We start from the raw sequence: 16,033 nt of genomic DNA on the forward strand, positions 1-16,033 counted from the left end.
ACCTCAGACAGCCTCTGGGGGAGGTGCTGCTAAGTGATCTCTCCTCTCTAGCTAATACATTCCTATGGTAGGGACCTAGGGACATCTAGTGGCACTAAAAATAAACGTATTAAGTTAGTGGAATAAAAAGCTAGCACTTTTTATATACATATATTTATTTGTTAACCTTTATTTGTGCATCCAAATGGACTATCATGCTAATCAAACTACTTTAACAAACGCACAGCAACCATATTACTTTACTTAAAAATGCAAGGAATACTCTTCCCCACATAGGACAAAAAGAGGATTGCATTTTTCTCTTTCGGATGGGTCTGGGCAGGTGATGAATACCAGCTCCTCACTACATCATTGAAAATCACTACAGTAAAGCTCCCCCAGAAATAATTGTCTTTCATCGCTCCAAAGCAAGAAAAGCGCTGCTTTAATGCCTATTTCACAGTAGGAAACTGGGAATTGCACGACAAATGCACGCGACTCTAGCAGACAGCGGCGCCGTGACATGACGTCACAAGGAAGCGCCGCTCCAGGGCCAATGACGCAGCGAGGTGAGAGGTGAGGTGACAGACGTGAAAGCGGCCAATGGCGCAGCGAGCTGAGAGGGCAGACGTAAAAGCGGCCAATGGCGAAACGGGCTAAGAGATGAGGGAGTAAACGTGGAAGTGCCCAGCTATACGCTGGGCCATGGAGGAAGATACGGTGGAGGAAAAGCTGCTGAAGCGGCATCGCCGGGAACGGAAGGAGCTGCAGGGTCGGTGCGGAGCGAGCGCTTTTTCGGTTTCATCCTTATTGGCCCAAGCGGGGTTGCCAGCTGATTCTATTTCGGTTAATCTGAGTCTGGATTTACCTCGTTGCCCATGACCAACCAGGGTTAGTGCATTGGGGTGAAACTAGGCGTGGATCAGCCGAAATGAAGCTAACTGACAAACCTAAGTTAGTTCCCGTTTCCTTCATAGTTTTGCTACCTCCCCAGCATTTGGTAATGAGTGACAGACCACATCTGATGTGCTCTGAGCCTAGGGTTACTCTCTCGTCCCAGGCCAGCCAAACAAACAATTCAGTTCTGGCTTTGTTCGATTGCATGTTTAGCTTTGTAAGTCTGATTTTCCGATTGATGTCCTTAAGAAAATAATTACAAATCCATGCTTTCAGTAGCCAAACCCGAGCCGTGGTCAACAGATCTGAGCCTTCTGAAGCTGGACTTACAGAGAGGATGATCAAGTCCTGCTTTTATATAGTTGCTCACTCAGCAATATTGGGAAGGAAATTTAGTGCAAGGCCAAGGGATAGGAATGCTGCAGGGCCTGTAAACAAGTATCATCTCACAGGATCTGCTCTGACTATTGTTTCTGTTGTTGTCCCAGTTTCCTAAACCAGCTAAAAGAGGTGAGGGTTGGAGTTTTGGTGGAGAAGAGACACACAGCAGCCATGAGGGTTATTAAAAACTTGCCTGGAGTTGCTAGTCGTAATGAGATAAAATCAGGACTGGCTCAGCATGTTCTAAAATTAAAACTAGTTGGTAAACCTATGTGGAGTCTGCCCTATAGAAATCCATGTGTGCTAAGGGTGTAACAGTGCTGCTATTTAGTACACCTGAGTTGGACCCTGGGCCAGTCTTCTGCTTCTCATCTGGCTCTGGATGCTGCAAAGGCAGTGTGGGGTTTCCAACTATGGCTAAGTAGTAATGCACAGTAGCTCTGAGTGCCCTTGTGCATGGTTCGTAAGTAATTTGCAACATGTGCCTCAAAAGAGGGCTTGCCCTGTGATGCCTGGGCTAGTTGGGAGAGGATTGAAAAGAGGGGAAAGTTACAGGTAGCTGCAGATGATGGTTCCTTGTGATATATCCCTGATAGAAGCTTATTTCAATTGAGCTGAAAGTGTAGAAGTGCAGGATAATACTGCTGGGCCATGTTAGGTAAAAGCAATGCATCAGATGAAAATTCAGCATTGAGACTGAAGTACGGTAGTTTCACATTGAGTGCAATGGAAATTGTGGATGCTTTGTTGCCTTTCTTTTTATAGGACCTGAGTCATCAAAGTTGTTTGCTATAGATACAGAATGGGAGAAAAGCCTCAGTGAATTGGGTCCATAGTATGTTGCAAAAAAAATTTTTTTTTGGCTTGGCAGTTTCCTTCTGTTTGCTTGAGTTTTCAGTTCAGTCAGAACCACCCCCTATTAGACTATAATAATACAAGGCTTCACCTATCTGGGGTTTGCTCCTATTTGTTTTTAACCCTATGACTCCTTTGTAGTCTAGTTATCATAGCACTCTCAGCTGGGGTTCTGGTCTGCAGATCCTTCCAGAACCTGGTATGTATGTACTCCAAAGTCTGGCCACTAGTTGTTCTTGTGTGATGGCTGATGTACATTTGGTAGCATCCTCAGTCTGTTTCCTTGTAGAGTTTTGGGTGGGCATTGAGATGAGTAAGGGGAACATGTATTTCCCTGTACGTACCCGGATCAGTCCAGATACCTGTGTTTTGCCTCTCTTCCAGCAGATGGAGACAGAGAAGTTTTTTCAAACAAGCCTGGCATATATACCAAGGTGCCACCCACAGTCCCTCAGTCTTACTCTGTCTCCAGCAGCACTGTTGGGGAAAAGTCTTATGGAGACACAAAATGGAAAAATGGTCATGTTTTTAAGCACAGTGGCCAATGAGTGATTGTGCCTTCTGTACATAGACATTTCATAAGCTTACTTTCTTAACACTTGGTAACCCCCACAATAACCAGTTCAACCACATAATCATTATCTGGCCCTCAAATGTCTCAAGCTGACAGCAAAAACATCTGACACCATAAAACAAAATTGTTTTCTCAACTTATTTTTAGATGTTGCTTCAGCTACCAAGTTCAAGGGGTTCTATTGTCAGAGCTTTCTGGAACTTGCAAATGATCGGCTCCTGCTGGAGTTTTCCATTCTTTAGAATAAAACAAGATTATGTAGAAATGTGGGTAATGATGCTGCTGTTGAAATCTGGTCATCTGTATGGTATATATTGTGGTCAACAGCACAGGAAGCAGACTGGGGAAGATCTATTTAATGTGGATTCGCATTCAATTATTTTAGCTCTAATCTGAAAGCAAATGAAATTAATCAGCTTCAAACCAAATTGCAGACGTCAAGAGGAGAAAATTCTAGCATTGCGTAAAACATCCCAGTGCCACAGCCTAGGGCTAGTCAAAAGTGATAGCAGATAGCGATGCATACACAGAGATTCTACTTAAGGGCATTCTGTTCAAATGTATATTCATTGATGTTTTGATGGCATAGTTTTTATGGAAATGTCTTGCATGGAGATGCCTCAACTGTTTGTGAATGTGATTGTTCCAGCCCTTTGCTGCTCTTAGTTGAAAAATGTCTTTTGGGATTTGATACTGAATTTATACATAAAGAATGACATCTTGTTTTCAGAATGTGGGAAACCTTGAAAAGGTTCTGAGCTACAGCCTTGGCTTCTTTCAGTCAATGGTGTGTTGCTTATGTTCCTCCTCTCTTTTCCACAGTATACAATTCCTGCATGTCACACAGTATGATAAATGCTTTCTGTCTCTAAAGAGCTTGCTAGCCCTTCTTTGAATCCTCTTGGTTTCCTCAGTAGCTTGTATAAAGCCCATGTCGTAGGTAGGGCCAAACTAACATTCTGTATGGTGGCAGCACAATGACTAGGAGACAACTCACTTTGGAATAAACACAGTGACATTATCATTGTGTCTCATGCAACAAACCTATAACTTCTGAACATGTAAAACATATCATGTTTATAAATGAAAGGATCTCTCATGTCAGAAAAGCTGGTAGGTGCATGGAGAAGCCTACCATTGGAGGTAGTTGGGGTAAATAAGAGAATTATGTATCAGTATGCTATAAATTATTTAAATAAGGTATTGGAATACAGAGTGGTAAGGGAGAGGAAGAGAGAATCTTCAGTGGGAAACTAAGGGTAAAGCTGGAGGTCAAGGATGATCTGACTCTGGTATTGCAGTAGGTAGGAAGCATGGGTAGTTCTGGCCTTGTAATTGCTGCCAATTCTATATTCTGAAGAAGAAGGCTTTGAACTTGTGCTGCATACAATGTTCTTGCCCCAGCTTGCCAGATTTTGTAGTGTTGCCTGTAACCATATGTGTTTCTAATTCTTTAGAACAGGGCTAGCAATCTATTCATGCAAAAAACTGGAAATTTCACCCCAGGTCTCACCGTCTATGATGCCTGGAACCATATGGTGAAACTTGGTTTCCCGTTGATGGCAGGGCTGAATTAGCCATGCTGTCATGGGAACTGTCCATCAGGGCCCAGGAGGTGGAGCTTCACTAGTAGAATACAGAGCTTTGCTCTGTGCGGCTGCGCGTGCCTTCCCGCACAGAAGAACAGATTCTCCTCAGTCTGTTCTTTCCGCGCATGGGATCGCACGCGGGGTTTCGTTTTCTCCTCAGCATAATTGAAAAATGTCGCGTCCTAGGCCTTTGGGTTTTAAGAAATGTTTGTGTGGAAAGATCATGTCCATCACCGATGGACATGATCTCTGTTATCGATGCTTGGGGCCTCAATACGTTCAGGCCTCATGCCCACAACTGCAGCTGAATGTCGCCGAGAGCTCAGCGGCAGCGAGCTCAGAAGATCCAGGACTGGAGGTTATGTCAGCCACAAACATGAAAAAGGCCAACAAGCAAAGGCCTCAAAAAGGCATAGGGACCCATCCATGCCTCGGGATACCGACAACCCACCAGCGTCGACTGCATCGGAGATGCTCCTCTCGGGACAAAAACAGTCGATGGCTGGGTAAAAAGCATCGCAAAAAACATCACACGAAGCAACAAAGCTAAAACGTAGCTCAATACAAGCAGCACCGGGATCAGCATCTAAAGAGTCAGAGTCAGCGCAGTCTGATTCAAGATCGATGCATGAAGCGTCTGAATTGGTGCACGTCTCTTCGACATCGGCGCATGAGTCGGGATCGGTGCAGGAAACATCAAGAGTGCTGCATAATGCATCAGGAATGATGCATGGAGCGTCGACATCGACACAGAGTGTCGGGTTCGACGCATGTAAAGAAAACTTCCTGACGCATAAACAAGCAGGACATGCAATTAAAGAACCCGCAATCACGGAAATCACTATTTGCTTCCCAAGGGAAACAACAAACAACTCCTGCGTCGACCACATCGAGCAACCCGACGAGGATGCATCAAGAAAAATCACCATCAGGGAGACACCACTCCCCCGAGTGATCCATTACACTCAGAAGAGGAATATGTGCGGGTCACGTCACACTCTTCTTCAAGGTCGTCATGTTCTTTTATAAGAGTAGGTTCGAATGTTTCATCCACTTCCAGACATGTCGTAAGTGACAACATTTCACAGGAACCTCAGCGTAAGAAGAAAAGGGAGAGAGTTACCCATGAGTTACACTCACAACATACTGAGAGGATAGAGGCTATCCCACCTCGTACACAAACACCACCTCGAAGTTTTAAAACGGCCTCAAATCCACAAATACCGACACAAACGAAGGCAGCGTTAAGTTTCATCAGCGCTGTCTGACTTCTTTGAGGTCATGCAATCGACGTTTGCATTACCTACCTCCCCAGCTGGAAGTGAACCACAACATTGTTCCACACTCTCCTCCCCAGGAGAAGTGACGACAACGCCTCCAAAAGATCCAACTCCTCCACGGTCAGTCCAATGACCACCTGAGCGTGAGCCTCTATACATTACATAACCTAATTCCCCCCCAAACGTTCCCATTGTCATCCACTGGATTTCCATATGATCCTCCAGAGTACCCCTCCGAGCCATACTCTCCACCGGAAAATTTATCCTACCCGAAATTCCTAGAGAAGGTAGGATTGATGTTGCACCGTGAGATTCAAAAGACGCCTGATCCAAGGGCAGAGACCTTAGGATTACTCAAAATATTTGACGTACCAGCTGAGCCCATGTCTCTACCTTCGCATAAGGTCTTAGACTCAGTCCTCGAAAAATCTTGGGAGACTCCATTCTCGATTCCACCTGTATCCAGGAAAACAGACTTGAAATTCAGAATGAGACAATCTCCTTTTTACTCTGGCAAGCAACTTCCTCACTCCTCGCTGGTGGTAGAATCAGCGATGCAGAGAGCCAAAAGATCCAAATTACACGCATCAGTACCGCTGGGTAGAGAACAAAAACTTCTCGATGAATTCGCAAGGAAGTCTTTTCAGGGGGCAATGCTGTCTGCCTGCATTCAGCAACATCAGTTTTATATTGTTCAATATCTTTTTGAGTGTGTACAGAAAATGAAGACCATTCTACCTGACTCAGAACATCTTTTGAATGAGTCCAGCAACCCGATTCAAGATTTAGAGGAAGGCAATTAGGTACCTTCTACGCACGATTTATGAATCGTTTGAATCTTCATCCCGAATCTCGGCATCGGCCATAGCGGCGAGAAGGCTTGCATGACTTCGGTCAAGTGCCATTCGCGAGGATGTCCACTCAAAGCTCGCAAATCTGACGCATAAACAAGCAGGACAGCAGGACACGCAATTAAAGAACTTGCAATCACGGAAATCACTATTTGCGCCTGCCCCTTTGTGCGCCCCTTCGTGCGCACCGGAGCAACACCCAGCAGGGCACCCATCCTTCCATACTGTCAGCACAGTCTTGCACCCACAGACTCAGCCACTCCAGATCTCTTCATCATACAAACAGTCTGCATTCACTCATCCTTGCTCCTTCACTTAGCAGATCGACACTCTGCAGACTCCCTCTACAGATGGACAACCAGTGGACCCACGCAGCAGACGGACACGCAACGGACTCACTTGACAGACTGACAGATAACATCTACAGATGGACACCCACCCATCACTCACCTCCCTCACTCAGCAGACAGACGCTCACCCCTCAGCAGTCGGAAGCTCTATCAATATTCATTCATCCTCCCCTCTCAGCAGAAGGACGCCCCTCAATTATCCAGCCTCTCAGAATAAGGACACGCAATCCTCTTATAGCCTCTCCCAGTCCACCAGGACACCCAGCTACTCACATTCCCTATTTCAACTCCACAGGATTCCCACCCTAACCCCTTCGTTCCAACAAACAGACGCTCATCCAAGCCCGTCCAGCCTGAATACAAGTGGAACATGACACAAGGATACCCATCCTCCACCACAGCACCCTTACCAGGGAAAAATCTCTCACATTATTCCGGACACACACCACTAGATCCCTTATCCCGATCATGGTCTCGCCTCTCACCCAACTACTGGGTCTTGCACTACTCTCAGTATCTCTTTTTAACGCTCAATCGATCACAAAAAAAATCACACATTCTAAATTATTATCTCCTAGACGCAAACCCAGACATCTGTGCCATAACAGAAACCTGGCTTAAACCGACCGATGCAGCCCTGACAAACCAACTACCTTCTCATCAATTTGACATCTTCTCTCTTCCCAGACAGAAAAAAAGAGGCGGCGGCTTGCTCCTAGCAGCCAAAAAGGAACTCAGGCTTTCCCTTCAACCTATTAAGTCAGCGTCTAAATTAGAACTAGGCCTGTTTAAATCCGACCATCTACAAATCCTCCTTATCTACGCCCCACCTGGTCTCCTGGACACAGGCGCCTCCCCCATTGTTGAAATCATAGCCAAACATGTCAACCTAGATGCCCCCGCTTTGATATTAGGGGACTTCAACCTCCATGTCGATTCAATCCCGCTCTCTACTAACTGCGAAGCATTCCTCACCTCTCTCAAGGCCATGGGCTTCACACAAATCATCAACAAGCCCACCCATAAAGCAGGGCATATACTTGACCTCATCTTTATCAACTCCAGTTTTTCACCCTCTACCCCCTGGAATGCACACCAGTTCCCTGGTCTGACCACTCGCTGATTACCATCACCCTCACAAGCAAGGAAAACCCCAAAGCACAACCCACTCAATCTACAGTTCACTACAGGAGATCTTGCTCCTCAGAGGTCCTCAGCGAGCATCTAACAAAGGAACTACACAAACTAGAAGTCTCTGACCCTAACTCAGCACTCCGCTCATGGCTTAGTATCACAGAATCAATAGCGAACAAAGTATGCCCTCGGGCAGCCAGAAGAATCAAACAGACGCCTAATAGGAAACAACCATGGTTCTCTGATGAACTCAGAGAACTTAGACAAAGAGAAAACAAATGGCGCAAGACCCCGTGCCCGAGCACACTGAATGCATACAAATCAACCTTACACATATACAGAAACGCCAATCACCGAGCGAAAAAAGATTTCTACGGTCACAGAATACATGACCTCGTCTTTGATCCTAAGGCCCTATTCTCCTATGTATCAGAGCTCACTATGCTACCCCATGCATCCCAGACGAACAAGTGCAAGCAAAAGCAAACGAATTGGCAGTTTTTTTCCACAACAAAATATCTAACTTACTAACTCTCCTGCCTGTCAATTCTACTTCCACTCACATCTCCAGGCCCCCCCCCCCCCCCTCTCAAATTCCAGACCCTCACTGGATTCATTTGAGCTCACCTCTGCTCTGGAAATCGAATCCCTTATAAAGAAAATGAAACCCTCTCGACCAAATCCCAACCAAGCTTCTTCTATCGGTGCTAGACTCCATCTCCAAGTACCTAGTCGACATCATAAACTGCTCACTATCTCAAGGAATCTTCCCGGATGTCCTAAAAATTGCCACCCTCAAACCCCTTCTTAAGAAAGCAAATCTAGATCCTAGAGAACTCAACAACAACTTCCGCCCCATTTCCAACCTACCTTTTCTGGCAAAGATCATAGAAAAAATAGTCAACAGCCAATTATCAGAATACCTGGAAGATCACAACATCCTCCACTCATCGCAATATGGATTTTGCAAAGCTCTAAGCACCTATCTCCCTCACAGGTCATCTCATCATGGGTATGGACTCCGGTCACTCCTTCCTTCTAATACTCCTCGACATCTCGGCAGCATTCGACACGGTGAATCACTCCACTCTCCTTAAACGACTTTCGGACATTGGGATAACAGGTCCGGCCTTCAAATGGTTCGACTCCTTTCTCACGAACAGAGGCTACAAAGTAAAGATTAATAATAAGGAATCTCCGCTCATCAACACCACAACAGGTGTTCCACAGGGCTCCTCTCTGTCTCCTACACTATTCAACCTATACCTTCTTCCCCTTTGCCAGCTGCTTACGAATCTTAAACTCAAGCACTATCTCTACGCCGACGATGTCCACATCCTGATCCCAATAACCAAATCCCTCACAAAAACACTGAAGTTCTGGGACAACTGCCTCCAAGATATCAACGACCTCCTTACTACCTTAAACCTTGTTCTTAACACGTCTAAGACAGAAATGCTCCTTATATCTCTCAACCACAATGATAACATACATTCAAGTCACACAAACACCCTGGTCAGCCAAGCAAGAGACCTCTGAGTTATAATTGATAACCAGCTAAATCTAAAAAAGTTCATCACCAACACAACCAAAAACTGCTTCTTCAAATTTCAGGTACTAAAAAGACTCAAACCGCTACTGTACTTTCAAGACTTCAGATCGGTACTCCAGGCCATTATATTCTCTAAATTAGGTTACTGCAATTCCATTCTGCTAGGCCTTCCCACCTCTTCCACCAAACAGCTTCAGATGCTACAAAATTTGGTCGCTAGAATTTTAACAAACTCCAACAGAAGAGACCACATCACACCCATCCTAAAAAAACCTGCATTGGCTCCCAGTAAACTTTAGAATTCTACACAAGTGTCTCACCATCATCCATAAAACCATTTACAACAGAACACCCATCGATATACACTACCCACTCACGCTGCACTTCTCTTCTAGACCCATCAGAGAAGCATACAAGGGCTCGCTACACACACACACACACACCCCCCCCCCCTGCCAAATCCACACATCTCTCATCCACCAAAGATCGAGCCTTCTCGACAGTGGCTCCAACCATCTGGAACACTATGCCCCCAGACCTTAGACAAGAACCTTGCATGCTGACATTCAGAAAGAAACTCAAGACATGGCTATTTCTACAAGCCTTCCCTGATCTATGACCGCCCCAACTACAATAACTCGCCATGGTCTTCCAGTTGACGTACCCCATCCCTGACATGGCTTCTGACTATACATTAATTAGTCCCGAGTTTTATGAACTGACACTATTTAGTTAGGAACATATATTATTACAGCCCTAAGTATATGATATTATTTATATATTTGATATTATTCAATCCTGAGTACATGTTGTTATTATTATAATCCTGAATATATGACTAGATATTTATTTCTGAGTTAGCCTTGACTCTGGCTCTTCCTCCTCCCAGTTCATGTGCCCCTGTTTTATTGTAACTTTTGTTCACTTTGTTCTCTCTTCGCCTATTGTTCATGTTGATGTTAATGTTAATTGTTAATTGCTGGATCAACAATATGGAACACCATGCCCTCTGAATTACGCCAGGAACTCTGTCACAAAAAATTTAAACAAAACCTTAAAACCTGGCTATTTAAAAAAGCCTACTATCAATGATCTGAATCCTCAACTACTCTTCCTAACTGCCACAATCTCTCATATATTGCTGATATTCTATTAATATAAAGTTATATACTGTATTGTTTTTCGTTTAGTTACCTTGTTATATTGTAAAGCGCAATGCTGAATTACTGTTTGAATGTAAACCGAGGTGATGTTATTTACGTACCCCGGTATAGAAAAATCTATAAATAATAATAAATAATAATAATGTTTTTGCACCATTGTTTCTTGTAAACCGATATGATATGATTTGTATCATGAATGTCGGTATAAAAAAGCCCTAAATAAATAAAATAAAATAAATAAATCTGCCCTGCAAAGCTGATAACCTATTTGGGGATAAGTTTCAGGAGACTTTGGTCAGTCTAAAAGAACAAGCAATGGCTGTCCAGTCCCTGATTCAACCAATGTACCCTCCACAAAGGAAATACTATAACCCCACTACGAAAGCAGTCTTACCAACTTAGACCGATGTGACAATACCAATTGTATCGACCTCAAAATTATAGCCAACCACAATGTGGTCAACAACAGCAACATCAGATACAACAAAGGAGAGGTCGCCCAAGAGGGCAAGGTTCACAAAGTCAGCAAACCACGTCTTCAGCAAAGACTCTGTCATCTTTTTAAGACCACAGCCACCACTACTACCTCCACACCCGCTGGGGCAGGATTTCAGCCTAGCAAAGCATTTTAACTAGAGCACAACGCCCTGAAAAATTGAGGGGAAGAGACTGCCAGGCCTGCAACTATCGTCCCAAGGATGCCAAGGTTTCACATATGTTACACTCATAGAGCTTATCCAATTCTCTGGGGATCCATACTCCTAAATATTTTAGTTTCCCAGGTGCCCATTTGAAGGGGAAGGAGCCAGGCCACGTCTGTGGAAGCCGTGAATGTAGGGCCAATGCTTCTGACTTGGAAAAATTAATGCGAAAGCCCGCTATATCCCAAAACTGTGTAAAAATAGAGAGTATTACGGGCGCACTCTGCCAGGGTCGTCCAATTTTCTCAGTCATCGTCAGCTAGATCCCAGGGAATGGGAGTTGTTGGAGGAAACGATGTGGCTTATCCATCACAAGTAAGGCGACTCCTGTATGGATCTAACTGCAATTCAAGCAGATGCCAAAGCTTTGCAATTCTTCAGTCGCAGAAGAGAATGTGGAGCTGAAGGGGTCAAAGAATTGGTACTCCCATGGCCAACAGGAATTCTCCTGTACGTTTTTCTGCCATGGCCACTAGTGGGCAAGGTTCTCCAGCGAATAGAGGTTCATCCGGGGGAGGTGATTCTAGTTGTCCTGGAGTGTCCTCAATGTCCCTGGTTTGCAGATTTGATCAATCTCACGGTAGACGGACCACTGCGGTCACCCATCTGCCCAACCTATTGCGCCAAGGACTCATTTTTAGATCAGGCGGCTCGCTTTTGACTTGCAACTTGGCTTTTGAAGAGGCAGTGTCTAAGGGCCAAATATCACCTCAAGGATATTATCTCCACTCTGTTGCAAGCTAGAAAGTCCTCAACTTCTCTGGCCTATGTGCAGGTTTGGAAAGTTTTTGAGGCGTGGTGCGTTCAGCAGGGGATTGACCCTACTCGTGTGTCAGTCATGCACATTTTGTCCTTCTTGCAGCAAGGGTTGATAAAGGGGTTGGCCTTTAATTCCCTCAGAGTCCAAGTGGCTGCCAAAGTCCACCATAGCACAGTGGCTGAAGGAAGCTATCTGTTTGGTGTACTTATGTCAGGGTTGCATGCTCCCTGAGGGATTGAGAGCTCATTCTACTCTGTTGTAGTTGGCATCCTGGGCCGAATGTCAGCAAGTGTCACCACAAGAGATTTGTAGGGTAGCTACTTGGAATTCTTTGCACACGTTTGGTAGGCATTATCATTTGGATGTTCAGGCTCTGGATGCCATGGGCTATGGTGAAATTGCACTTTGAGCGGGACTCTCATAGTCCCACCCTGGTTAAGGAAGCTTGGGTACATCCCAGGAGTCTGGACATGGAAAAGAAATCTGTGCTTACCTGCTAATTTTCATTCCTGTAGTACCATAGATCAGTCCAGAGTCCTGCTCCATTACGGTGAAAAAGGATTGGAGAGTCCGCTCAGTCTGTTGCTGTAAATAGACTGAAGAATGGCACAGGTTTTGTTATTTTCCAGTTTTTTATGGTTGAAGGGGATAGTTTCCATTGTGTGGTTTCATATCCTACTGCGTGTTCAGGGGGACGTATTTATAGGGAATGTGATGGTTTATGTTCAGTGGTATTTTGGCTTGGGTACAGGTCAATACTGAGTGACTGCAGGTAGCACACCAGGTTATATGCTAGTGTCAGCAAAACTTTCTCTGTCTCCATCTGCTGGAAGGGAGGCAAAACCTAGGAGTCGGGACTGATCTGTGATACTACAGGAAGGAAAATTAGCAGGTAAGAACCAATTTTTCTTTGTGCTAATTGTCTTCCCTTGAGTCCTGACAGGCCAGTCCAGAACCCACTCCGAGAAATGACTGGGGGACAAAAAAAAGTTAGTTTGGAATATAATGGAAATAAGTAAAGAGAACAAAGAATAAAAAAGTAAGTAGCGGATTCTCTTCCTTTGCTCCCGTTTCACTTGAGAGGCACAAATAAAAGGTAGCCCAGGTAGGGGGAGCAGAAATTACACTCTCTCCTGTTTCTGTTTGATTTGTAAATCATTATATTTTGTTGAGTTCAAGGGGAATCTGTATCCTTCAGCTTGGGCAAAGAGATTACTGACACCTTCCCTGCTGCACCAGGTCCCCAGTGATTATTTTTCCCTTAGTGGCTCCAAAAGCAGGTGCTACTGACAGGACACCTAGGGCAACAGTTTTGGGCCGTTTTCCCTAGTATAACAGGATCCTAAAAAGAAAAGGGGAGAAAAAGGCTTTCAGCAAACTCTTTCCTAGACTGCCTTTGGTTATTATAAAGGAAAGGATATCTCTGTACTCAATATGCTCCAGTTTTTGGAGGGTGGTGTTTTCACTTCTGTTTCAAATGGCTTTTTTCACTTATGATAGTGAGAAAGTCAGGAGATGTAGGCCGAGAAAGGGACGGGTACTTCACAACTGTTGTAGGTGACCATTAAAACTTATTTTATTTATTTACTCTTTTCTATGCCACATTATCCAAGGCACTATGTGGCTTGAGTGACCAGTTTCTTCTTGGATAAGTCTTTGGTCAATTAACATGTCCTTTTAAAGCACAATGGTTTCTGAAGCTGACTGAAGATGTCACAACTAGAGTTGTAAATTTATCTTTATCGACAGGCGAGGTACATTTTGTCTCAAACTCACATCTGTACATCTCATTTTAAAGAAAGTGTTTGCTGATTCCAGCAAATTCTCTAGCTTACACCATATATCATCTCTTTCATTTTTGGCAAAGCTGTGAGAGAGTGCTGTACACAAATTGATTTTTTGGATTACTATAATATACTTGACCAGTATCAGTTCAGCTTTTGCCAACATCATAATACAGAAACCCTTCTCCTTTCCAGCTTTGACACCATTTATCAAGGTTTCTTCTCTGGCACTGGTTGCATGTTAATTTCACTGGATATCATGGCTGCATTTAATCTTGTTTTACGTTCCTTTCTTGCCAAAGCTGGGATTGGAGGAAGGGTTCTCAGTTGGTTGCAATCCTATTTCTTTGACAGAAAACAGCAGGTTAGTATATTGTCTGAAACATCTTTTTGGCAAGCAATGTGCACAGGGGTCCCTCAAGGGGCTTTACTCAATATCTATATAACACCCCTTTGCAGATTGCTTGCTACACTGAGTGTTCATATAAGCTGTATGATAACGATGTATAGATCTTCTTTTCATCAAAAGCATCCTGGTCAGCTATATTTTGCTTTGCCACCGTTTCTCTGTCCTCAGTGCAAAGCTGGCTGTGTCACAATCGCCTCTTAATGTTAAGAAGGAAATTCTGACTCTTAGCAGATTTCCCCTCACAGATAATCCATCTGTTTTCACTTTTGATGGACACTATTCCAATTTCTTCAACCATCCGGAGCCTAGGAATGATTTTAGAGTCATTGTTTTCCATGTGACCACATATTAATTCTGTTATTTAGTTGTCTTTTGCTAAACTTTGGTTATTATGCCATCTGAACCCTCTGACTTTAGGACTATGCTCCAGTATTTGATTTTTCTCTAATGTAGATTATTGCAGTTCACTCCTTTTAGGCCTTCCCGCTAACACTCTATGCCCTTTTCAGTGGATACACAATGCCGCTACTTGGATTTTAACAGGTATAGGCCCCAGAGATCACGTCACTCCCATCTTGCAGTCGCTTCACTGGCTCCTGGTACATTGGCACATTCAATATAAAGTAGCTGTTATATTTAATTTATTAACAAAGGTCAGTATCCCATGGATTAATTCCACTTTCCAATTAATGCTCCGTTGTGACCTCTGTTCTTTCAGTAAAAATTTTCTTCACATTCCCCCTATTCGTGAGGCACACTTAAGAGAAATTCATGAGAGGGCATTCTCCATCGCTGACCTTGTATTTTGGAATACTTTACCAACCCAGGTTCAGAGCATTAGTGAGGCAGAAGTTTCCTAGAAAGTTCTTAAGTCATTTCAAATTATGGAGGCATTTGAGATTTCAGTCTAATTTCTGACACTCTGGACTGAGTTTATTTTTCTGAAGGAAGTAGTTTAACAGCCTATTGTACTTTATGTTGGTATATGTATATTGTTTTTATTTACTGTTTATAATTTTTGTTTTAAGGTTTTATTATGTATGTATGTTTTGTTCTCTGCCCTGAACCATGGCGGGTGCAGGTAAGAAATTTTAAAATAAATAATCAAGGCGAGGAGTACATTCACCTGCTCTGGCAAGAGTTTGCAGGTCTCAGAGGGCCAGTGTCACCATCAACAGCAGAGTCAGAATCTCTTTCCAGAAGATAAGGGCAGGGCAGCGCTCTTGTATCCCTGCTTCTAAGCACCTCAGTGTGGGTGTGCAGGCTGGGAGAGGCTATGTCTTGGACACAGGAGTCCTGAGAGCTATTGTGGCTTCTTCCTGCCTGGTCTGGGTAGAGCTTTGGTATGTTCCACTTGTATGAACTGGTCTGCCATGGAAATGTACACTTACCTATTAATTTCCTTTTCTTTAGTTCTGCCAGACCAATCGAGAACCAGCACAAGTAAGCTACAGTGATCCAAGGCTCTCAGTACTATAGGTTCAGAAATCTAACAGCGAGTATGTTGCCCACTCTGAAGGTAGCTGGCCTAATTGTGAGCTTGGTATGGGAATTCTTATTCCTAGGTTAACCATGGAGTGAAGCTTTTTGGTTTTATTGGGTTTTGCTTGTAGTGATGATTTGGAAATCAAAACAAACAATTGCCGTTGGTTGTCTTAGTTTTGACATAGGATACTGAAAAGCTGAAGGCAGCACCAGAACTTTATAGGGGTAGTGATGTCAACTTGAGATTTTTTTTTTCTCTGTCTCTATCTGCTGGCAGGAGGAGAATGTA

At 43.9% G+C, this 16,033-nt stretch overlaps 1 protein-coding gene across 3 annotated transcripts in view; it reads left to right on the forward strand.

Moving 5' to 3' along the window:
* Positions 1–574: 574 nt before the first annotated feature.
* The window catches only part of OTUD6B (OTU domain containing 6B), an 81,522-nt gene continuing 66,063 nt past the window's right edge, over positions 575–16,033 (forward strand). The window contains exon 1 of one of the 3 annotated variants that reach the window (XM_029591652.1): positions 575–751. In XM_029591652.1, coding sequence (XP_029447512.1) covers positions 685–751 — 67 coding nt within the window. In that variant the 5' untranslated portion in view covers positions 575–684. Of the gene's footprint in view, positions 756–842; positions 871–16,033 lie in introns of those variants that run through there. The other 2 variants (XM_029591654.1, XM_029591653.1) reach the window with 2 other exon arrangements.

The sequence above is a fragment of the Rhinatrema bivittatum genome, chromosome 2 (genome assembly GCF_901001135.1).
Source record: "Rhinatrema bivittatum chromosome 2, aRhiBiv1.1, whole genome shotgun sequence".
Lineage (NCBI taxonomy): Eukaryota > Metazoa > Chordata > Amphibia > Gymnophiona > Rhinatrematidae > Rhinatrema > Rhinatrema bivittatum.